This window comes from Rhinichthys klamathensis, unplaced genomic scaffold (genome assembly GCF_029890125.1).
Source record: "Rhinichthys klamathensis goyatoka isolate OS25496 unplaced genomic scaffold, OSU_Roscu_1.1 h1tg000011l_1, whole genome shotgun sequence".
In the NCBI taxonomy this organism is placed as follows: Eukaryota; Metazoa; Chordata; class Actinopteri; order Cypriniformes; family Leuciscidae; genus Rhinichthys; species Rhinichthys klamathensis.
The window spans coordinates 1,620,968-1,647,052 of NW_026606564.1; the positions used below are offsets into that span (position 1 = coordinate 1,620,968).

Sequence of the window (26,085 nt, forward strand, 5' to 3'; positions counted from 1 at the left end):
GCGATGCTATAAGATTCAGGGGGAAAGTTGTACTTTTATCACTCTTGTGGTTGCCAAAGATTATTATGATTTACAACAGTTATTAACAGCAACATTATCTTCATCCTTGTGTCTTTCAGATACGTTACTAAAATACAGTATGCTTTATTGCAGTTACGTTTATGCAATGACCAACAACATTGTTATAGTAGAACATTACAGAAAAAACAATTATTTTTTCGAAATTAACTATTCAAGCACCTCTCCACACATTTGGATGAATTTGTGCCACTTTCCTGTTCAAGAGACGTGATTTCACAGTTTGGCTTTTCCAGCTGTCAGCTGAAGGTTTTGAAGTTTCATGGCCATTCCCATATTTCCAGTTATCTTTAGTTTTCCTTGGAAAAATGCCTTTAAATAAGAGTACAAGATTAACAAATTAGGGCTTTACAAATAAGGGTTACTGTACTACTAAAACCATTACAACCAAAACATTTTTGTTACATGAAATAAACATTAACTTAAAATAAAGGTTACACTTAATTTCGATTGTCCACTTTAGACACATTAGTAGACTGTCTGCTTAACATCTGCTAACACTTTATTGTGATGATTCCCCAACAGACACTCTATTGACTAAGTAACTTTGCAACTACATGTCAACTGACTCTCATTAGAGTATTAGACTGCTAGGGTTCGGGTTAGTAGAATAAGTTGACATGTAGTTGCAAAGTTACTTAGTCAATAGAATGTCTGTTGGGGAATCATCACAATAAAGAGTTAGCAGATGTTAAGCAGACAGTCTACTAATACTCTAATGACTAGCAGTTGACATGGAGGTGCAAAGTTACTTATAGACCCTGTTTACATCTGGTATTCTGATGCATTTTAGTCGATCGGTTCATAGGTAGACGAGGGAGACACATTCCCGTTTACACCGTCTCTGTCCACTTTCAACCACTTCTGTCCTGATTCAAAAGAAGGGGGTCTATGGATGTGAAAAGGTTTTTTTTCCCCAGATCTTCTGATCTAATGGACGAATGAACACGAACGAGGCAATGTAAAAACATACGGAGTGCGTGTTAGAAATCAGGAATAGCGAGAGAACATTGCTTGGTACGTTTTTCATCTTCAAACCAAACTTGGGTCTTCAGCCGACAAATTGTATATCCCGTTTGTTTGGCGCGCTTCCCATAATGGTTACGCAATAAGTCAGTAGATGGAGAGGAGATGGGCTTTTGTGGCTGTTCGAACGCATTCGTCCACATGAGCGTCTACACTACGAAAGCAATCCGGTCGAGTGTGTTTTCAACTATCTCTGGAAGTGGTCGAAGTGGACAAGCTCAAAACGGTTTAGACCCCGTTTACACCTGTCCTCCAATTGTGATCCGATCGGCCAAAACGCATCTTAATACCAGGTGTAACAGAGCCATAGTTAGTCCGCTAGTGCTCAGTGCAACATTTGGCATTTTCATTTGTCAACTAAAACTAAAATTGAAATAAAATAAAAACTATAGATATAAAAAAAAAAAAACAAAAAAAAAAAAACAGTAACACTTTCCAATGTTTCATTTATATACACTATATATACATAGAATAATTTTAAATAATATATTACAAAACAATATTTTCTCATTATAACAAAAATGAAGGATAAAAAATAAGTTTTATTTTATCACTGCTCCCCCAACGTTTCATCTGACTTTTTCTACGTTTGACCGTTTCTCCATGGATTTGAGCTCCGGATTAAACTGAAAACGATTCCCTTTATGCAGGATTACTGTAAAAAGAGTGGCTAATTTTCAGATGAAGCTTCAGTCAAACCATCTGATGCCTGATGCAGTTCCACAGATGGACAGACATGATAGAGGTTGGGTCAACACAGATGGGTGTGAATCACAGGGTACAAACATTTCAAAGGACTTATGAAAACAATCTATTTTCCATGCGGAGGAAACATTAGACGCCATTAGCCTAATTTGGAATTGCGTAAAAGTCAACATTCTGTGTCAGGAGGCTTTGGGTATTTTATTGTGTATGATTATGTCAAAAGAGATGTTTAAACAGGCAATAGGACTTTTTGAATAAATCTGCAACATAATACTGTATGCATGTCATGATAGCTAAAGCCAGGTCAATTCAATGTCAAAGTGACTCCATGTTAATCTTTTTCCATAGAGATTAGTTAACTTTTATGGACTGCACGTTACAGGTTAAAGGTCATCTCTGACATCAGACTAATCAGAAAGGCTACATTATGGTGCAAAGACACAACTTTTGATTCAAAATGAACATTGGACAGGTTTTAAAACTAGATTTTTAACTTTTCTATGACTGGATAAAGATATTGATTTTCTCTTTATTCATGATCATTTGAAGGATATCAATGATATTCCACTCTATATGCTAGTGTTTCTTGCACCACTTCTCAGCAGTGGATGCTGAATTTACAACCCCACAGCCAAATTGTATGTCATATTTTAAGTTTGGAGGCCAAATTTAACATAAGCTTTAAAAAAAGCACACCGCAAAAATATTGGCAAGAAAATACCCTTTGATGCATACAAAAACATACAGCGCAATCCGATTCACGAACAAATGACTCTTATGATTCCAGTTATTTTTAACAAATCAAAACAAAAAAAAGTGATCAGTGTAGTCTGATTTACAATGAAATGACTCTTATAAATCAGTTATTTTTAACAAATCAAAAACATACATTGAGTAGCCTGATTCATGAACAAATGACTCTTATGAACCGGTTCTTTTAATGAATCAAAAACATACAGCGCAATCAAAGTACCGGTAGTCTGATTCACGAACAAATTATTATAAAAAAATATTTTCAAAATGTTCCAAGGTTTAACTATAATTTACAGCATTAGTTGACAGAGAATATCTTTCAAATTGAAGCAAAATGGACATGATGACCAAAGGAATCTGAATAAAATTGAATCGAGAGCTTGTGAATCGGAATCTAAGTGAATAAAGAAAAAAAACACCCCCAAGATATGACGTTCTGATCTCTAGATATGGTTTGGGTTCATCCTTAAATGTAGGTCTATGGGATTTATTTGGCTTTTGGATAATTTAGACACAAGTCAGATAATTTAGACGTAAATTGTCAATATTGATGCAGGCCTAACAGATTATAAATGTTGTGTTGGCCGTATTTTGTAAGATACTTGCATTGAGAAGGCTGAATTAGCGGGCCAGGCGAATGGTCAGTGTGTCTGTGGGTCATGGGACAAGGTTTAAGAGGGACTAATCCTGGAAACGCTGGCTCTGTCCCAAGACGCTCACAAACCTTATTTAGCCCTTAAACTACACTGACCAACTGACCACACAGCAGCTTATCAGAACAGATCCAATGTTCTTTTTCTTAATGAAAGAATAAAAGCACAAGATTTCAACAGACCACTAAGAATAAACCATCATTAAAACGTACCGTTTGTGGATTCATTTGCCCCGTCATCAATTCAAGCATATCTGAGTCGGCCATAGAGATGGTGCAGTCAGCCTTCTTACCTGTGTGGAAAGTAAACAGAGAATCATCAGACTGTTTGTAAAAGAAGAGCTCTTGGAGACACTCAATTTAGAGTTCAATCTATCAAATGACTGCTTGGTGTGTAAACAGGGTACCCCCAGGATCCTCCAACTTAAATTCAAGGCTTTTTAAGACCTTTTTAATACCATTTCAAATGAAATTCAATGCCAACTTCGTACCCATTCCGACAGAAGTATGAGGGGAAAATATCAAATCTGTATACATTTTAAACCCTAGAAACTAATTATGTACAAGGAGGCTACTTGAATTAAATAAAACATTTTACTTAAATTATCAGTCATATTATGTCCATATTATTATCAGGATACATACGCAACAGCATTGTAGCGCGCACGTGTATGTAGGCCAGTGTTAATTTTGGCAGCCATTTTTGATTTACGGAAATGCTTATTGGTCTTAATCACATTTGAGTCATCCTGTTTTTTATAGTTGTCGTTGACGAAAAGTCTTTGCATTTTTTGTCAACTTTTATTCAAACTGCAGTTACTTTACTTTTGGTAGTTATTTTATAGCCATGTAGTCTTTAGACAGAAAATGTAATAATAATTATTCTCTCTAGGCCAATTCAATTAAGCTTATGAGAAATTATTGACATTGCACTCTTTAGCAGTAGCACTTGTGCAGTTCTACATAATTTGGTTCTCCAATGTTTTAGAGTGCCGTACCCCCTGGTGCAGTCACACCTTTTCTATTAAGGGACAAGATTTGCCCCCTTTAATACATTTTTACATTTCATTTTTTTACCTTTGTAATACCTTAAAAAGAAAAAAAGAAATAATGCTTTAAATAAAACAATGTTCATTAAATTTGCAATGTTAAAAAACATTAAAATCGCCAGTAGGTGGCAGTATTCTCACTATCTTTATGAGTGAGTCTTTGAGTCATTCATTCATTGAATCTCACGATTCGTTCAAAGCCACATATTTCGTTGCAAAACAGAGCAAGCCTGACAATGCTGTTTTAAATGTAGTACATCACTTAATGTTACCCTTTTTTCTTTTCTTTTTTACTGTTGTATAAAATCAATGTCACGTTTGAAATCGTGTGGATATTCGGGAAACATTGCATTCTTGCTCTTATGAACACTGGTGGATATATCAGCCTGCATTTTGATCGCAGATTTAGTCTTACAAACAGCGCAAGCGGCTCGTGACAGAACACAGACCGACTGAATGACACTTGAATTTAAGTAGAAAATCTTAAATAAAGATCGCTGAACTCCAGCTTGTCTGTGTTTTCAGATCATCCGCGCTTCTTCAGCAGTGTAGAGAGAACGCGCGCGCATGGTTGCCAGATACTATTGAAAAGACCGGGTAGAAAATATGTTCTTTTAACAGAAAAGCTCTTATTTGGGGTTTAAATTCTGTCATTTGTGGCCACAGCGGATTAAACTAGGCTATCTTGTTATGTACCTCACTTGCCTAGTAACCATAGTAACGGTGCGCACGCTTTCGCTTTTTCTGCTATGACGTGGAGCGCGAGGTGCACTCAACGCTGCATACATTTTGAATTAGCCTACATTAGTAACAGAACAGTTAATTTTGTTACGGTATGAACTTAATCCTAGCAAAGGAAAAAAAATATATAAGACCTTTGTAACGAAATCCAAGACTTTGTATACTAAATTCAAGGCTTTTAAGGCCTTAATTTGAGATTATCAAATTCAAGACTTTTTCAAGGCTTTTAAGACCCGCGGGTACCCTGGTAAAGAAAAAGATTATTTACTATAATATATATACATTTTTAGCTGCTTCTGTCCTAACTAAGATGTCTAGCCCATTTAATAGTTTGTGATGATCGGTAAGATTTCTTTACGTTTTTGAAAGAAGTCTCTTCTGCTCGCCAAGGCTACGTTTATTTGATCAAAAAAATACAGTAAAAACATGAAATATTATTAAAATCTAAAATAACTGTTTTCTATTGTAATATATTTAAGACCATAATTTATTCCTGTGATGCAAAGCTGAATTTTCAGCATCATTTCTCCAGTCTTCAGTGTCAAATGATCCTTCAGAAATCATTCTGATATGATGATTTGCTGCTCAAGAAACACGTATTTGTTGAAAACAGTTATTTTTGCGAAAACTGTGATGCACAACTTTGATAATTGGAAAGTCGAAAAGAACAGCATTTATTTTTTTATAAGAAATCTTTGGTAAAATTACATCCCTTCACTCACTCGTGATCAATTTAATCCGTCCTTGCTAAATAAATCAATAAAAAATCGTCCTGACCCTAAACTTTTAAAGTTTGTTTTTATAGAAATTTGAAATAATATGCTTTCACTATGTAGGTTTTTTATATAAAATGCATTTTCTGATAGTACATCAATACACAATGAGGTGGAGAAAAAAATCTGAACACACCTGCATCGTTGGTCACCGAGCCTTTGCCATTTTTTACGTCCACAACCCATAATGCTTCACTTCCACCAGGACCATCCTTCACTTTGAAGGCAAAAACCCCTCCGATTTTCTTTACAAACGCCTCACCCTCCTGTTAAAAATAATGGCATCATTGAATAATTCTGTAGCAAATTGGAGTATTTTCTCACTATTAAAGCAAATTGAAAATAATGTCAGAAATTGGCTGTTAACAAACAACTCATGAATCAAGCTAAATAACAATGTCACAAAAATAACTGAAATTGCAATATAAATATTCTTGACAAAATAAAATGACACACGCAGATAGACAAGAATGAACAATGCCTTGTGGCTCTTTTTCTGGAAAGAATAATATTCCTAGCTCAAATGACTTTTTAAATGAAATTGTTAAATTGTTGTAGAAATAATTTGTACCAGTGTAAGATTGAAAATAGTACAGTAACACTGTAAGTGACTTCACTTACAGTGTTACTGTACTATTTTTAATCTTACACTTGTACAAATTATTTCTACAACAATTTAACAATTTCATTTAAAGTCTTATTTGCATGGTATAATGTGTGAGATCTCCATTCCTGATGAATTACCTCCTGTAGCTTCTTCTCGATCTCCTGAAAGACGGTGTGAGCTTTGAAGCCTTTGAGGTCACTGGACGCGCTGGTGGGCACTGCAGCGATCCGAGAGCTGGGGAAGTTTACATCGCAAGTTCATCATCACTGCTGGTATATGGTGTGCACCAAGTCCAAAAGTCTAGTTCTAATGTATATAAAAGAACTACAGCATTTAACAAAGTGTAATATTTGACAATATTACATGGAGAGAGTAAAAATCACTTCTTGGATACTGTAATAACTGAAAACTTCACATATATAATCATATAGACTCATATGTACTCATGTAGGAGAAATATAATCTTTTGTACCTTGGATTTTGTACCCACCTTCTGTATGCTTAAACAAACATGCAATAGAGCTGAATCGTACAAGCCTAGACCTTCAAAAGCTAATTGAACTGTTGAATTTTTTTTTTGCTGTAAATTTTCCTATATAATTAAAGACCATGAATACATGATAATGGATAAACTTCAACAAACATTGATATTTTGCAACCAAAGGTTTGTATAAATCAAAGATATATATATATATATATATATATATATATATATTCAAATTAATAAATTAAATTCTTAATGAAATGTACACTACCATGGGTTAGTAAGACTGTTTATAAAAAAAAAAAAAAAAAAAAAAAAAAAAACTTTTATTCAGCAAGGATGCATTAAATTGGTCAAAAGTGACAGTAAAAACATTTAAGATTTTACTAAATATTTCTGTTTCAAATAAATGCTGTTTTCATTCAATTATAGAATCATTACTTACTAAATCATTAAAGTATTCTGAAAACTAATATATCATGCTTGAACAGTTTTCAACATTAATAATAAAAAGAAATGTTACTTAAACATCAAATGAGCATATTGAAGTGAAGACACTGAAGACTGGAGTAACGGCTGACGAAAATTCATCTTTTTCATCACAGGAATAAATTACATTTTAAAATAAAATAGAACACAATTATTTTTAATTGTAATAATATTTGACAATATAACAGTTTTACTGTATTTTTGATACAATAAATGCAGCCTAGAGACTTCATTCATAAACATTTAAAAATCTTATCAAACCCAACATTTTTAAATAGTGGTCCATAAATACACATATAATTTGGGATTTTGGAAAGTAATTAGAAAAACAGAATTTTGAATGTATATATCATATGGGTGAGCTGGCTATATCTGGGCCGGATACTCAATGCTTGTTAAAAGACGTATTAGTTTTAAACATACCTTGTTTCTTGAGGGAAGCCCATCCTGTAGAGAGTGACCACCACCGCTCCACCAAGACCGATGTTGTGCTGCAGGGCGACCTTTGCCCCGGGGACCTGCCGAGGCCCCGCCTCCCCCCTCAGCTGCCAGCACAGCTCCGCACACTGAGCCAGACCTGAGCCGTGAAAACAGGCCAGAGTTCATCCACCGCACACTCGCTCTGAATGTCACAGCCATCTCCCTTCATTGCTCCTTTATTCTATGACCTGTTGATTTTCTGTCCTCTAATAATTCATTAAATAAATAAAAAAATGCAAAAATGGAATAAAGTGGACCAGGAACTTTCCTGAAGGTCTTTGTCCAAAGTGTATTTCAATAAAATCTAATAAATAAAAATCTAAGAAATGAGTTTAAATGAAAACTCTGAAGATTTGTCATCGTACAGAGGCATACAGCTTCTTGTACATGTAACTATGCATGTACATATTCTTTACATGCAATGACCAAAAACCAGGGATTAGAAAAGGTTAAGCACTAAAAACAAAAACTGTAAAAAATATATATTTGCAGAATGCAATATATAACAAAAGGTTATAAAAATGTTTGCACGGATCTTGGTTAGGGTGACACCACAGTGAATATCAAACCGGTGAGGGATAGGTGTTTTTATAATGGCATGAAAGATCCTAGATCACATGTTACTTAAAATGTTTGTTTTATTTTTGTCTACTGAGATTAAAGATGAACAATTGGCATTTTGTTGCAAACAGTACATTCAATTGAAAACACTGTATTTCTTTCTCTCGCCATCTCACTTTCATTCCTGACAAAAATGAACTATGCTGCTACCCTGACTAAGGTCTATTGTTGCAGAGTGAAAATGTTTTTTAACCAGTTAATAACGTTTTCCTTTTTTTTCGGTAAGTAATGTTAAGTAATTACTTTAAAGTGCCCTATTATGCTTTTTTGAACATTACCTTTCACGTACGTTTTTAAGAATGTAAAAGGTCTGCAAAGCTCAAAGTGCATTACAAATAAAGTTATTGTCTCCTAAAAGAAAGAATCGATTCTGAACTGCCTGAAACGAGTCGTCAGCAATTCCAGTGTATTCCAGTCTATGGTCTTCATTGGCTGCCTGCGAACAACGTCTACTTTGTCCCGCCCTCAAACACTGAAGTTGTGGCTGATGTAACGGACGTAAGCCAGTAAGAGCTGCGCATGTAAACCTCAAGCCTTGTTTAGACTGCGCACGCTCCTCCCCAAAAAACACAGTAAACCTTGAGATTACTACTTGTGACATTAGAACAAAATACATGGCAATGGGAACATGTTTACAAGTAAATTAACGATTATATATACACTAGATGTCGCCTTGGCTACGGCAGTTCATTGGAACGAATGCGTCAATAGAGCCGCCATCATGGAACAGGGGAGCTCCTCCTCTTTAATGCATAAGCGTCAATGTAGGCAAAGGTCTAGCGGAAATAAAATCACCATAAATCGTCATGAATGCGATTTTCTAAGTTTTTTTTTTGTTCGTTCCAATGGTCACATGTATTTATCATTGAGTCCAGAGAAAATAAAAAAAATTATATATTTTTTAAAAACATTCTTCCTTGTTCAGATTTCGTTTGTGTGAACATCCATACGCAGCACAAAAGTCCGAAAATCCATGAATTCGAAGTACAGGCGGAGATAGCAGCCTTACCTAGCTCCTTCTTATGACAAGACCCCTGTTCCAAGATGGCGGCAGTTTTGACGCATGCTTAGAACCCCAAGGCGACATCTAGTGTATATATCTATGGTTAGCGCGAGTAGGACCGGTAGTAGTTCTTTTGGAAGTAGATAATGTTTAATAATAATGACGATGGATGATGATGGGTACCTTCTAAACTCTATGATCTCACACAGTCAAGTTAGGTCAAGACCCCCTACAGCGAACTGATGTGCTCCTGCAGCGCTGGACGGCCGATGACATGACACCTCACCTTAATCCACCGGTCCTGACTCGTGAGTTAACGCTCAGGCTGAGCATTTTATCCTGATGGGCTAAACTGCTTGCACTTTTGCTCATTATCCCCTACAGGATAAGGGACTTAGAATAAGACCTTTTCAGTCAGCCAGTGCAAGCCTGTGATTCCCAACTCCTCATTGAAAATATTGAGAGTCAAGAGGATCAGGAAAAACTGTCAAATCACTGTAACTGGACCAGGGGCGGATCTAGGAATTATTATTAAATTATTTTATAGGATGGCATTAGTACTATGAGGGGTGGCAACACAAAAGCAAGCGTCCATGCATAGTTCCTGTGGATTTATGGCCTGACGTTCACATTCGTTTCCATGAATATGCGAAACAGCTGCATTACCACAAAGTAATCATCTGCTGGTCGGGATTTTCTTATTGATTTCATTTTTATTTTTTCGTCGGGTGGCAAAATGGTCTATTATACATGATGAAAGTGGAGCGGGCAGTTGGAGAATTGGCTCGCCAAACAATACGCAAACCCAGACATATCTTTCTCAGAGGACCTCTGAATGGAAATGGAGAAACAAAAACAGGCTACACTTGTTGTGCTGTGTGTTTTTGAGTCACCAAGAACTAGTTCATAGGAGTCATTTGTTCATCAAGCTGACTACACTAAGTGCAACACACAAGGACAACCTTTAGAAAGACATGTACACTTTTTAAATGTCATCACATCGAAGCGCCGTTGCAGAAAAGCAGTACAGGAAACACTGCTTTCATTTATATTTAGTACTGGGATAATTCTAGGGTGGAAATTATTTTTCTTAGGGTGATCCCGGTAGATCCGCAAATTATTATTATTATTATTATGTAATGTTTGTATGTATAGTTGGATGGTTTAAAAGGATGACGTTAAGAACACAAGCACTAGGAGCTTGAATCTAGTATTGATTCACTAGTTAAGAGACGCGACTCCCTCTGCTGGTGGAATGCCAGTTTAAATTATAGTTAACTACTTTAGTTAACATGAGGATCTACTAAGAATGAACAATACATCTACAGCATTTATTAATCTTAGTTGATGTTAATTTCCACATTTACTCATACATTATTAAAATCAAAAGTTGCATTTATTAACATTAGCTAAAAAAATGAACGACTGCATTTTTATTAACTAACATTAAAGTAACACCAGGGAACTTTTGCTCTCGGGGTGGGGTCCCCCTACAGTTGGGAAACAGTATTGTCCTCTAGACCTCTACTACTGTCGTAAACTCTGTCATCCTACGTGCACGTGCAATTGTTGACAACCATGATAGCCCTGAACACTGTAGGAGGAGGTCACATGCAGGTGTTCTGCTTGCGTCGCGTGTGAAATGTCTTCATCCCAGGTACAGTGGCATATATTTCAGCATGTCATATGAATATAATTTCATGGGTTTTATTTTTTTCTAACGACAAATGATCGCGATGATCACGTTTACAAGCCAGCGTCATTATAGTAGCCTAGTCTATTGGTTACCGTTTTACTGAATCTATATGATACTTCAATGCAATGTTTGAGTGGTTGATAATAACCATATATCGTCAATATTATAATATCAAGCAACCATAAATGAATCTGCAAATTTTACAAATCGATTTGCATTATAGCTTGAGGCAAGACAAATAAACAAATATCACAGACATGTTAGGTATCCTAAAATATGATTTTGTACATCTTATATATTTACTTGCAAGAATGTAGCCCCTACCAAACGTGTGCACGCCGTTTAGACACAGGCTTTCATCTGATTTTTGATTTTTTTTGCCAAGTCCGCATCGGTCGGGCACCCCTCCTCCTCCTTCAGCTCATGCCAGCGAGAAAATGCTGGCCCAATGTTGATCCTCGTTCTGCCTTTAACCCGATCACTTTCTCTTTTTCTCTTTTTGCTTTGCTCCGATAAAACCTTTGCTTTCTTGTTTTTCTGTGCTGCTTCGGCCATGACTATAACATTTGGCTCGCACGTCCGATTTTAAGGAAGTGGGGGTGGTGGTGGAAGTGACGTATATGCCGTAAAGCAGTCGAATTTTGTAGTTCTCTTTGTTCGCCGGTTACTACCCGAAACCCGAAGTTTAAAAGTACGATTAAAAACGCTACAGACCCCGTCAGGCTATGGCAGACGTGTCATTCAACCTATTGTAAGTCGATGTACCATCACAAGAGACTTGGAAATATATTATGAAGGTTGAAAAGTTACCTAGTGCTGCTTTAACAAAGTTTAATAAATACTGTAACAAATGTATTGCTCGTTATAAGTTCATGGTAGTTAATACATTGACTAATGTTAACAAATGAGAACTTATTGTAAATTGTTACCGAATATATAATATAGTGCATCGATGAAATAGCATTCACACCCTCGCATTCACACAGCTGACATGTTTACTAGTTGTAGCTTATCCACGTTATGTGCACAAAAGCACTAATTCAGCGTTTTGGTCAATGATTTTGGGTAACACTTCCTTTTACAGTACAGTACTTACGTGTACTTACAGTGTACTTACCTAGAAAGTACTGGCTAATATAAGGTAAGTACATGGGTTAGGGGTAGGTTCAGGGTTAGTACTAGGGCTGGGCGATATGGCTGAAAACTGTATCACGATATCAGTGTTTCATATCGGTCGATATCGATAATTATTGATTTTTTTATGACCCATTTAAAATAAGGACCAGGAGAAAAATATATATTACATTTAAACATTTTTATTTTAAACTTAACCTTCCTCTGATTACAATCCCAAGACAGAAATGTCAACACAACCATGGAAAACTCAAATAATTAAAATGTAAACATAAGTCTAAATTCACAAACAGACCTGCAAACTCTCAAACCTGATCGTACGTGCCCCCTGCTTGATTTTTTTTTTTTTGAGACATCACAGTTCGGTACAATGGAGTGAAAAGCAAAACAGAAATATAGAAGGCATTTTTATAAATGTCTTAAGCCTTGTATTTTTTAAATAAGGTTTATTAATAAAGGCATAGAACCAGTTTATTTATAGTGCACTGATAATAGTTTTATATAATTGGTTCATTAATTAAACTAATAAAAAGATCGATATGAGATATGTTTGGTAATTGTACCTGAATGAATTTAAAATTAATTTGCTATATTTCAGATCAATATATTTGTTGTCCTTAATTTTAATTAACCCTAACTTTATTCTCATCAGAATTATAAATAATTGATTTCCGTATAAAATAATACTACCAACACATTTCATTTTCTTTTTTGATCAATGTGTAACTTAAAAATAAACAGATTAGTGCTCTGTTTTGAGGACAAGAAATGAAAACCAATGCGATATGATGAATGTCCAAAAGATGGAACACACAGACTGTTTTACAAAGGGGTTGGATAAATATGTTTTGCTTTTAAAACGGTGTGTGACAGTTGTAGGTTACAGTTTGACAAGAAATACAGTGTGACAAAAGCACAATGTTGTGTTTTATTGCGAGTATAGGCCTACACAAATATAAGTAAACACTTTGCAGACTGAATGATGTCCTGTATTAACAAAATGACGGAGTATGTTTTTATGTCTCCACTGTTCGATCGCGCCCGCGTGTCTCTCTCTCTCGCGCCCGTGCCTACTCTCTCTCTCTCGCGCACACACACACACACACACACACACTCCAGCATTGCAATCTTGACATCGCAGCCTGTTCATTATGCTGTGTTCACATCAACCGCGAATAGAGCGAATTATCCAATAATGTTTCGCAATTCTAGCCTGCATGGCATGCAGATGAGGGCACTCATTTTCTGCTTATCAATCGCCTGTTACTGAAGAGGAACCCAGCAGCACGAGACAACGATGGCGCAACCAAACTGACACATGATTGCCTGAGCGTGTCACTCCCTACGTTGCTAGGTTACCAGAGAGCGAGTGCCTTTGTTAATGCAACCAAACTTGCTTCGCAACCTGTGGTTTCTTCCGACGAAGAAAAAAAATATCGAACGTTTTATCGAACACATTTTTTATTGATATCGATCACGTGTCTATCGCGATACATATCGTTATCGTTTTATCGCCCAGCCCTAGTTAGTACCTAGTTATTACCCAGTAATTGTAATTACTATAATAAGTACATAGTATGTACATGGGTAACAGGACTGTAAAAGGAAGCGTTACCTGATTTTGCACCTCCAAAACAGTTTCGGCCAAAACCGAATATTCGTGTGCAATTGAAGAGTGCGCTCTACTAGCGCAGTAAAGGCTGACAGGACAGGAAAGACTTTTTATTTCAGCGTACACTTACGTCACTGGTAGTTCCTATTGTGGTGGGTTCTCTGAAGTAGTCGTGATCCGCCTCTCACAACGTAACATGCTCTAAACAGCTCTTAAGCACGCAGAATAATGAAAGTGGACTTTTTTTTTGTAACTTGTGGCATCCGTAATCGTAATCGTAATCGCGATTAGAAATTCGATTAATTGTCCAGCCCTAGCATGAACACTCTGCTAAACTTCTCCTTTTGTGTTTCACAGCAGAATCCAATTTAAACAGATCTGGAGTGACATGATGGTAAGTCAAATGATGTCTAATTGTACATTTTTGTGTGAATATTCCTTTAATGGCATCAGGTGTGTTTGGTAAACCCTACCTGTAGCTCCAAGCGGGTGTCCTTTTGAGATGAGTCCTCCACTGGGGTTTATCACCCACTTGCCACCGTATGTATTATCACCCCGATCAATAAGCTCACCAGCTTTACCTACAAATCACAAACACGCTGCTAATCTAAACTTCTGCTTTTAAAAATACGTGCAAGAAAAGTGTGCTTGTGAAGCCGTCCATCTCACCCTCTGGACACAGTCCCAGAGCTTCATAGGTGATGAGCTCATTGGCAGAGAAGCAGTCATGCAGCTCGATGACATCAACATCTGACGCCTTCAGGCCGGACGTCTCAAAGCACTTCTGAGCTGCAAGCTGGGTCATGTCATAGCCAACCTATAGTGGACAGAGGGAGAAAAACACATTACATTAGAGATAAGACAACTCATAGTTGTCTCACGTTCAACGTTACGTCAGAGAGCCCAAATCACCTTTAAATGGTAACAAAAGAAGCCAATGAACTTGCAGAGTGAGACCAGTCACGATCGCTGGCTCAGGTGTCTGGGCCGTAAGCACGCTGAGGTGGCGTTCCTGGATGAGTCATGTACCCACTGTGGGAAGATGACCATCGTGATGCTGAGATCGAGACTCGAGTACCTCGAAAGAGGTGGAGTGCCCTCTGCTATATCCCAGCAGAGCTACTTCGGTTAATACACAGGGTCCCATTTGCGCCCTGTCTGGGGGCCTGGCTAGAGCTCCTCAGCAGGTCTCGCTGGCTCACTCGGACAATCAGACTGGCGTACGCTTCACCTCAGTGGTGGACAAAGATATCCCTGTCCTTCGTGTGGAGATCACAGTCCTACAAGCAAATGACCCGATAGAGCCGGTCCCGCCAGCCAACATGAGGTAAGGGTTTTACAGCCATCATTACTTCATCGTACCCAAGAAAGGCGAAAGGTTACTGCACAAGCTCCCGTTCAAGATGGATGGTTTCGCGGAAACGCATATTTGAATGCGTTGAACCCCAAAATTGGTTTGCAGCGATCGTGTTTTGTTATCGCTCAAAAGTGATTGGGCTCTCAGGCGAGATCCCAATTCATCAGTTTACTTCTGACGTAGCGTCTCCGTTCCCTCCTTCAGGGAACAGGGGTTACATTAGTAACCTAGACGTTTTCATGTGACGTCAACAAGATGCCAGTATCAGCTACTCTTACCATTTTTATACAGCTGTTTTCCTCAAAGGAAGTGGTGAGGTCTGTGATCATTTCCTGAGCGATGATCTCTACAGCCTTTTTCTCCAGTCCGTTCCTCCTCACAAACCTCTCACTGGCCAGCACTGCAGCTCCTGCTCCGTCTGACGTCGGGCTACGGGAAAATAAGAGGCGATATAAACATCTGCTTCTGTTGAACAGGATGATGGACCCACCATTTGTAACAAGTTACTGTATGTAGTAATACAATCAAAATACTTTTTGACATGTAAAATAATAACATTTATGAGTCAAAATAATTACCGCCATGGAAAGGATTTACAAGCTTTAAAAAAAACATTGTTCAGTACATATATTAAGCTCAACCAACAGCATCTGAGGCATTATATAGATTACTACAGAAAAAAAGGCTAAATTTGTATGGAGGAGTGACGCTTGAATGAAATGGAATAAGGAATAAGTTATCAATTTAATAATTATTTAATAATTTTTAAAAGGAAAAAACAGATATATTCAAAAATGTATTCAATTCATATTTTAAAATGTAGATAAATAAAATCATCAATTAAATCATTATAAACTGAAAAAGAGAAATATTTAGTTAAATTATAGTCATTTTAATATGTAGAAGCAATAAATAAATAGAATAAAATTTCAAATGCAAAACAAGAATATAGTACCTTACATAGCACATTTTAAATTGTTTTCTAAAAAAGCATTTGCTTGTTGTCAAAATGCCAGATGCAAAACCGATCAACCAATTGGAGAAGCAAATCAACTTTTAACTCAATTTTAATGGCACATTAATCTCCCATGTGCCAAAGGATAGACAGTCACTGAACAGTAGGAAAGATCAAACTAACTAATTAAATCTGGAACTTTATACCTTCAATAAAAAACACTAATAAACACACAGACTGTATATGTCTTGTGGCTAAACTGTTGAAACAGCAGCATGCATTTTAAAGCTTTTAGACTCCCTTTCATTGAAGTGCTTCACTGTTACCCAGATTTTTGCTTTTTCAAAGAAAAGACAAACAGTAGAAATTATGTTTGTGGTAAATACTTAAATGCTACAAGTCTATATTGAGCTTAACTTTGAATACTGATTATCGCCTTGCTTTTGTGGATATTCAAACTATGGCAACATCCTCAATCGCCACGGCTCTCAACTTACCAACACTGCAAGAGTGTGAGGAACTCAAAGACCTTCCTGGAGTTAATGACCTGCTCCAGACTATATTCATCCCGAAACTGAGAGTATCTGAGAGTGAATGTGGAGGAGAAGAAAGAGAACAGAAGTCTTTTGTTATCTGGGATAAGGTAAGGAATTATTGCATACAAATAAACAGGTATTTTCTTTATAACAAGCTGTCGTTCAAACGTACGGATTATTGGTTGAATGCTTGTGGTTCTTCCAAGCAATTTTAGCAAAATGCTCTGGTTTTGTGCCTGGAGAATGACAGACAGCTTCTGTTACAAAAGGAACCAGACTGCAGTTTCCTGGATCAATCTAAAGTCCACATACAGTATCGCCCACATCGTACCGTACTTCTCCATGTGTTCTCTACCAGCGTTGCCGAACATCTGAGGTGCAGCTGGTGCTGCCGCCATCCCATAACGGTTGATCATCACCTCCATGTGCTTGTCCATAGGGTTGGTTCTGTCCATGTACTGCAAACCCATGAGATGATGTGAGACGCTTCATCACTGGTATTATAAAAGAGCTGTGAGCCGTACTGTACCTTTGAGGATAGTGAGCCTCTTTCCATCTTCTCAAAGCCCAAGGCAAGAACACAATCAGCCAAACCTGAGTGCAATAGTTTTTGTTGATCAATTGATCAGATAAATGCAGTCTTGATGAGCATAAGAGACCTCTTTCAAAAACATTTAGAAAATGTTTAATATTCCAAACTTTTGGCTGGAAGTCTATTGAAATAGAAACAGTGATTCAAAAATATCACTATTAAAAAAAAGTGTATGTTTAATATCATAGCATTTACTGTGGTATCAAAATTGACATTATCAACCATGAAATTTCATTTATAATCAAAAAAATTACTAAACTCATAGTATAGTACAGTATAAGCAGGCACTATGATGAACATCTCACCTCCCTGAACGAGCTGACGGGCCATAAACAGCGCTGTGGAGCCGGTAGAGCAGTTATTGTTAACATTAATTATTGGGATCCCTGACAGACCCAGACTGTGATAAATAGCCCTTTGGCCACATGTCGAGTCACCTGGAGAAATACAGAAAAACACACATTAATCCAACACTGATATCAGATAACGTGTAAGGCATTGAAAAGTTAGTTCACCCAAAAATGAAAATTCTGTCATTATTTACTCACCCTCATGTCATTCCAAACCCATAAGACTTTCGTTCATCTTCGGAACACAAATTAAGACTGACTAATTTCTGTCCCTCCATTGACAGCTACACAACTACCACTTTGACGCTTAAAAAATTTCATAAAGCGATCATAAAACTAATCCACATGAATTGAGTGTTTTAGTCCAAATTTAGTCCAAGACATGATCACTTTATAAGATGAACGATTTCATTTAAAGGGGTCATATAATGGTACATGCACTTTTACAAATTGATTGTACTGAAATGTATGTTGGCAGTGCCTGTACACAACCATCATATAATGATAAAAATCCATCCAGTGTTTTTGTTTTAATCTCCTTATATATGTTTTCCCCTGCCTCAAATCAAGCCGTTCGACCGTGTGACGTCACACGGTCGGAAGCCCCTCCCATGATTGTTGATTGACAGCAACGTTTCAACACAGACCCGCCCTCGCTCGTGAGCGAGCTGTCAATCATAGTCTGCGCGGACCGGCGCGGTCATTGTTGATATGCTGGAGCACTGTCTATGAGCAGAATGGCGTCTAAGCGATTGTGGTGTTCTGTTCTTGGGTGTAATAACGAACACAGCAGTCATTTTAATGTTCCTAAATCCGAACCGCTGAAGACGCAGTGGCTGAGTTTTGTTTTCGAAGGGAATATTCCCCACGAGCAACGTCAATGCTTTCATGTTTGCGCGAATCATTTCTCACCAGACTGCTTTATAAAGGAGGGTATAAAGCTGGTTTTGCTAAGAAGCTGCTCATGGAAAAAGGATCGGTACCAGCTATTCGTGTTCCTGCTGAACCTCCAGAAGAACTGAAGTGAGTGTAACGTTTTATTAAACTTTATATTCATATTTATATTAATCTTTGCAAAGCTGCACGCTTCACAATGAATGGTATAAGGTTTACACTCAGGGTACATTACGGCATGTTTTCTATGTATGATGTTCTCAATATAATTCATAATCCCACGTTTATACTGAACAACGCGTTATGGTTATTGTGTTATTGTGTTACAAACGGTGTACGGACATGAGAGGCGGAGTGAGCGAAGCTCATTATCATTTAAAGTCATATGCACTGAAACGGCGTGCTGAAAACAGAGCTGTTTTTGACCAAGTAAAATAAGTGTTTTCTTACAATACTAATGAGAATTTTTAATTAAAGTATATTACAAACTTTTAATTTAGACCCTAAAGAATCATACTAGCTTGTACAAAAAATGGCATTATATGACCCCTTTAAGCTTTTATACATATAAACATTCATCAACAACACACACACACACACACACACACACACACACATCAGTTGTGATAAACAGAAGCTCAAGCATCTTTGCTTGATGTGCAAGAACCAATGAGGTTCATTCTCGTGTTACGCAGCACGTTTGAGCTTCTGCAAGAACCAATGAGGTTCATTCTCGTGTTACGCAGCACGTTTGAGCTTCTGCAAGAACCAATGAGGTTCATTCTCGTGTTACGCAGCACGTTTGAGCTTCAGCAAGAACCAATGAGGTTTATTCTTGTGTTACGCAGCACGTTTGAGCTTCTGCAAGAACCAATGAGATTTATTCTCGTGTTACGCAGCACGTTTGAGCTTCAGCAAGAACCAATGAGGTTCATTCTTGTGTTACGCAGCATGTTTGAGCTTCATCAAGAACCAATGAGGTTCATTCTCGTGTTACGCAGCACGTTTGAGCTTCTGCAAGAACCAATGAGGTTCATTCTCGTGTTACGTAGCATATTTGAACCACTGTGGTTTGTTCTCGCGCATTACGCAGGTTCGGTTGAGCTTCTGTTTATGTTCGCTGATCAATGTTTATATGTAAATAAAAGCTTAAATTAAATCTGTTCATAAAGTGATTGAGTCACTTCAGAAACTTTTGGACAAACTAAACCACTCAATTCATATGGATTAGTTTTACGATCTCTTTATGAACTTTTTGAAGTGTCAAAGTGGCGTAGCTGTCTGTGGATTTCATCAAAAAGATCTTTATTTGTGTTCCGAAAATGAACGAAAGTCTTACGGGTTTGGAGCAACATGAGGGTGAGTAATTAATGACAGAATTTTGGGTGAACTATCCCTATTATAACAATGTTGACATGTTATAGAAATATACAATATCTATTGCTGACTTAAGAATGACGTACCGTACACGTAGCCTACACATGCTTGCTGGATGGCAGTGTAGTTTATTCCAGCATCCGTCAGCGCTCTCTCCCCTGTGCCACAACAGAAATGATTCAAGAACAAAACATTCATATTTCTACAGTAATTCATATTTCTACAGTAACAGTTGAGCTTCATCAACTGCACCTGCTTCTTTGGCCATGTCTGGGTAATCGATGTCTCTCGCACCCGGCTTTTCAAACTGAAAAACAGGACAAAAGTATCTTTGAAATATGACACTTTGAAGCTATGTAGTTTAAATAGTTGCCTGGAATTTTAATAGTGCATATTCTGTTAATTAGATTTATTGGGACAAATAAAACCCAATAAAACGTATTATACTTATTATTAAAAATATATTATATATTAGGCTAATATTATTATATTAAACTTATATTATTTATGAAGGGATGTGATATACAAATAATGTTTATGTAAAAAATAAAAAACAACAAAGAAAGTACCACCACTGAAATCATACTTCCGCGTCACTAGGGGCCGCAATAATAATAATCATATTTATTCTAACAATGTTACTTTGATACAACGACCGTAATGTAACGTTGAGGTTGAGCTGAGCTTGGAGCTTTCACGTGATGACACAATTCAGGGTTACAGATTATCCACTTTGCGTTTCTGTGAAAGTCTAAAGGACACTGTGTACTAGTGCAAGTTACTCAACAAAGATCAGAGTCACACACGCGCACAGTGAATCTATGATAAGAAACTTTGCATAGCGTTAACTCTTTTTTAATGGAGATAAAACGCTTATTTTGAACACTAAACCTCCACACTATGTAATATGCCTTTAGCAATAAGGCTAGTTACTGTACAGCTACTAACCAAACACTATGCTAACTCTAAATTAGTGTAATAGTTTAATCAAACGTGATATTCGGCGAAAACAGATATCAAATACCTTTATACTTTTTATTTTATAAAACTCAGGATTTGCCTGTAACTTTACCACAGTATGATGATCAAACAGTAAGAGCAGTCTAGGCTGCATTAAACCAGACAATAACAGATCGCTAATATAAGGCCAATCAGATGTGTTTACCTTGGTCATTCCCACCCCGATAACAAAAACCCTGTTTCTTGCTGTAGCCATCTTCAGGTCTGCGTTGTGACAGCTCAACTGGACTTCACTACAGCATGTAGAGTTAGGCTACAATGTAGCCAAACTCACAGCAGCAGCAGCTTATAAACACACCGACCGACCACTGGGTGCAGTGTAGCGAGTGTCACACAGATGGCGATCTATCCTCACTGATCAGTCAACTCGATATTTACGACAAAAAGTAAGTGAAAAAGGGACATCATGTATGATCATATATGACAACACCCTGCTAAAAACACCTAAAACCTAAAACCACTTCCAACTAGGCTGTGTTCTAAGAGTGACTAGGACTTATTCATAGCTAGTACCTATTCATTAGACACTATAGTGTCCATAACAGTTGCTACTAGTATGATTTTAACAATTCTATAGCATTGAAACTAAAGATATATCAGTTGTTATGTCCAGTGGAGATTTGTCCAGTTTATAAACAAATACAGTATCTAAGGATTATTTACTGATTCAAAACTACATTTGTCACTATTGGAATAGTATATTTTCCATAGTACCTACAAAAAGTACTAACATAGAAATACTAGTAACTTTTTAGAAATAAATGTAAAAACAGAGTAATAAGTTATAAACATATGATGACGATCTAATGTCCCAGATAGCACACGTACGTCTCAGAGACGTCTGTTTGATGTGCGCGTTTTCATCTGGAAGACGTAATTCTAAGGGCGTTTGCTCATCTGGAATACGTCGCATAGACGTCCTTGTCAGGCGTTCAAATGACATCCATTGGACGTATTAGAGATGTTAACGATTATAATCTTATGTCTGTTAGACATCTGATTTATGTAGCATAGATGTCGTTTTTAATTAGACATGTTAGACGTTTGTTGTGGCAAAAATTCATCTCAAACAAACATCACTGCGTAAGAGACACTCAGAGTCAAATTATATAAAATAGAAGTATTTATTCTTGCAAGAATAGGAGCAGTCTTATACACAGTTGTTACCCTGTGCAGAAGAGTGACACACCCCCAGACAGACTGAACTAGCTTTTATCTTAGTTTCAAGGCCTTCTTCCCCCCAGAGCCTTCCTCCCAGTAGTTTTCCATAGACGTCACTAGTTGGCCCACTAAGCTCCCCTGCACTAAGTGGCCTTCTGACATCTAGGTCAGAGGTCCTTGTTCGTCTGTTCTCTGGAGTGTCTCCCTCTTCTGCCTCCCCAGGTACATAAACAGAATCCTCTCTCACTACAAGTGAGAGACACACATGTGACATTCTTTGAATCATCTATATTTAACTAAAGATCAATGAATATCATTAAAATTGCCACCACACGTTCCCTCACATTTGATAAAAAACTACAGATACACTAATTATGTATGTGTCTACGATAAGTGATAAGTATGATAACTAAACCCAAGTGTTTTTCACTCAGAATGAAGCGCACAACAGTCATCTATGATTTGAATGTTTTTATTATCAGTGAATGAAAATAACCTTTAATTTATAGCTATATATATATTATTTAAAATGATCAAACAAAATGGATAAAAAAGAACACAATTAAGCGGCTTTAAGAGGGCATTCTCCCTGGAGCCAAGCGGAGATAATCCTTGACGTGCTTTTCTGCCTCTGCTTCTGTAGGCGACGGAAGTACAGGATTCCAGTCTGTAAAACAACATTTTACATCGTTTAAACAGCATATGGCTGCTATATGTGTGTGTGTGTGTGTGTGTGTGTTTGTGTGTGTGTGTGTGTGTGTGTGTGTGTGTGTATATAAATATATATATATATATATATTTGTAAGACATTTTGGACTTGCCTATTAAGAGTGCTCCTATATTTGTTTTCCTTATCCCTCGCTTTTCTCCCCTTCCACCTTGTTTGGCTACAGGACCAAAGACCTTGGAACAGTTTCTCCATATTGGTTTTTTTCAGGGTGTGTCCTCCACTGATGGATAATCTGTTCACCTTTAAAAATAAAAGGTAATATCAAACCATTACAAACAAAAAAATATATATATACTGGACACAATTTACTTTACAAATTACAATTGTTAAAGGAGAACTCCGGCGCAAAATGAACCTTTGGTCTAATTACACATTGTTACCTAGTCAACCGTTATCTGAGATTTGTTTTCATGATTATCGAATGTAAATAGTTTTATCTCTAAAAACAGTTTAGCCTATAAAGCTAGTATAACGCTAGTATATTGGGCATAGTGTAATGACAAATAAAAATCGCTTGTTAATACCACTAACAAGGCTGAAAATAGACCCACGCTAACACGGTAGCATAATGAGGGTCCCTACCTTCAAACCGAAGCATTGAGAACTTTGTAAGTGTACAGACAGTTTAATAAGAAGATATTTTAAACATACAGTCAACTTCGCGTATACAGGCAGGAGCCATCTTTGAAATACAGCCTTTACCAGTCGATCTACGAACGCCGATCCAAGTGCGCTGGTGAGAATGTGAACGAGCTATAAGTTGTGATAAGGTGAGCGCGAACAGCAGGCTTGGATCGGCGTTCGTAGATCGACTGGTAAAGACTGTATTTCAAAGATGGCTCCTGCCTGTATACGCGAAGTTGACTGTATGTTTAAAATATCTTCTTATTAAACTGTCTGGACACTGACAAAGTTCTCAATGCTTCGGTTTGAAGGTAGGGACCCTCATTATGCTACCGTGTTAGTGTGGGGCTATTTTGAGCCTTGTTAGTGGTATTAACAAGCGATTTTTATTTGTCATTACACTATGCCCAATATACTAGCGTTATACTAGCTTTATAGGCTAAACTGTTTGTAGAGATAAAACTATTTACATTCGATAATCATGAAAACAAATCTCAGATAACGGTTGACTAGGTAACAATGTGTAATTAGACCAAAGGTTCATTTTGCGCCGGAGTTCTCCTTTAAACCTACCAATGGCAATGATTCTTACCATCTTTTGCATCATCCCTCTTTCAGATAATCGTCTTTCCAGATTATCTAGTTCTTCCATGGATGTGAGAGGAAAGCCATCATCCTCACTGTCCACCACCAGCATTGGAACGGCTGTTACCTGCAAGGGACTGGACCACTGAAGTCAGGTGATTGATCTTCATGTCCAGTTCATTTAGAGTCTCCAGAATTGCCCTCTCAATAGCTGCAATACTGTAGGTTATTCTGGGAGAGTATATTAAACTTAAACATTTATAATATTACAAATTTAGAACTTCAATTTAACGTACGTGTACATTGATCAGAGATGCGACTCCATCGTCTCACACCAGATTCAGAAGCACAAAAAACTCTTAACAGGGTTCCTACACATTTTCCATTTCAAAATTCCATACTTTTCCAGACCATATTTAAAGTGCCCCTATAATGCTTTTTCGAATATTCCCTTTGATGCAATGTGTAATGCAGCTTTCTGCAAAGTTATGAAGACGAAAGAGCACGCGATAAATAAAGTTATTGTTTCTCAAAAGAAAGAATCGACTCTGAAACGCCTAAACGGGTCGTCAGGAATTCGAATCTTACTTCCGTGACGGCTACATGTCACTGGATAACACATTTGCCTAACGCCCACCTATGTTTTATGTTTTCCGCCCTCAAACACTGTAGCTGGTTCATGTTGTGTATGTCAAGAAGACGCTGTATTCTGCAAATTAATTGGAATGTTATTTTATAACTGCAGTTAACCAAGGGGTAATTAGTCTTATTTTTCCAATTCCAACCACACCAGTCTACCTCTTTATGTAACTGACTTTAATAAATTAGGAATTAGTCTTGAAGAAAATAACTAGATGACAAACTTTTAAATAGGCTACCTTCCGTCAACACAACGGAACTATTTTCAGGCGCTGCGTCATATCATTACGCCTGCTGCTCTCATGGTACGGCAGTAAAGTTTCTTGATTATTACGCAGGAATGAGAGTATAGTTCCTAGCCATATCAGCCTAGAAAATCGCAACTTTACATTTTCCGTCGGTCTTAGTGCACGATGTAACTACAGAAGAGTCAAGTTTTAAATAGGAAAAATATCGAAACTCTTTGGTCATTTTTTTTTTTAGAAATGCTAATGGTCTTGTCCACTTCAATGATGTATGCTAAGCTATGCTAAAAGTGGTACCGCCAGAACCGGAGATCGGCTGAATGGATTCAAAACCGGTAAAACTCAACAGTTTAACTCTGGGGGAGTTGTAAAATGAGCCTATTTCCTAAAAAAAGTGGAGTATCCCTTTAAGACTAATCTAAGCAGTTAATGTAGTCGGCCACAGAGATATGATCTAAAATGTAATCTCAAAAAGTTACACTTCTGGCCATAATTGAGATCAATCTTTTTTTCTATAAAAACAAATGACTTACTCTGTGTTTCTTGCCTGGTGGGTACTTGAGGGTCTCGGTTCAGATATTGTGTCCTCTAATGGACTATACGGAAAATTGTACATTTCCTAGTGTTATTCATTGGCAGTGTATGTGTTTCTTGCATGTGCTAATGAATGTTCTGTTATCTTGAATGGTAGGTGAGTGTTCACCCCAAGCATCTTGGGGCTCGTCTGCCTGGGACAAGCTCACTGGAACAACTGGAGCTGAGAACGGTGAAGTTGGTGGCATTTGCTACCATGACCATGCATGAAACTGGTACACGAGGGCTCTTATAGGCTAGTGACAATGCCCCTGAATTTTTGAGATACCCCTACCGGAGGTAGAACTAAACCCATCTCATCTCTAAGGTCTCCTATATATGAAATGGATTCTTGGCTCAAAATGTTTTACTGCTAAAATTGTGTTAAATTAACAGATATTGTTATACACCCCCAAACCAAAAAAGGACTAAAATATAGTCTGTCCGTATGGGAGTTAAGGCATATAAACTAGTGCAGATCAATCACACAAGCTCTGAGAGCTTTGAAACTTGACATGTTTGTAGTCAGGAAGTTGCTTTAACT

General features: G+C 37.3%; 1 protein-coding gene across 1 annotated transcript; it reads right to left on the reverse strand.

Annotated features, from left to right (window-relative positions):
- Positions 1-210: 210 nt before the first annotated feature.
- scp2a (sterol carrier protein 2a) lies at positions 211-21,224 on the reverse strand. Its single transcript, XM_056263652.1, has 16 exons — positions 21,130-21,224; positions 20,217-20,271; positions 20,051-20,122; positions 17,649-17,780; positions 17,281-17,345; positions 17,083-17,209; positions 16,924-16,987; positions 16,713-16,799; positions 15,539-15,689; positions 14,573-14,720; positions 14,377-14,484; positions 7,781-7,934; positions 6,522-6,618; positions 5,914-6,043; positions 3,428-3,507; positions 211-390 (listed from the first exon to the last, which is right to left on the reverse strand). Exons 1-16 carry the CDS (start codon positions 21,178-21,180, stop codon positions 295-297), a joined length of 1,617 nt encoding a protein of 538 aa, XP_056119627.1. The 5' UTR covers positions 21,181-21,224; the 3' UTR covers positions 211-294.
- Between the last annotated feature and the right edge of the window lie 4,861 nt (positions 21,225-26,085).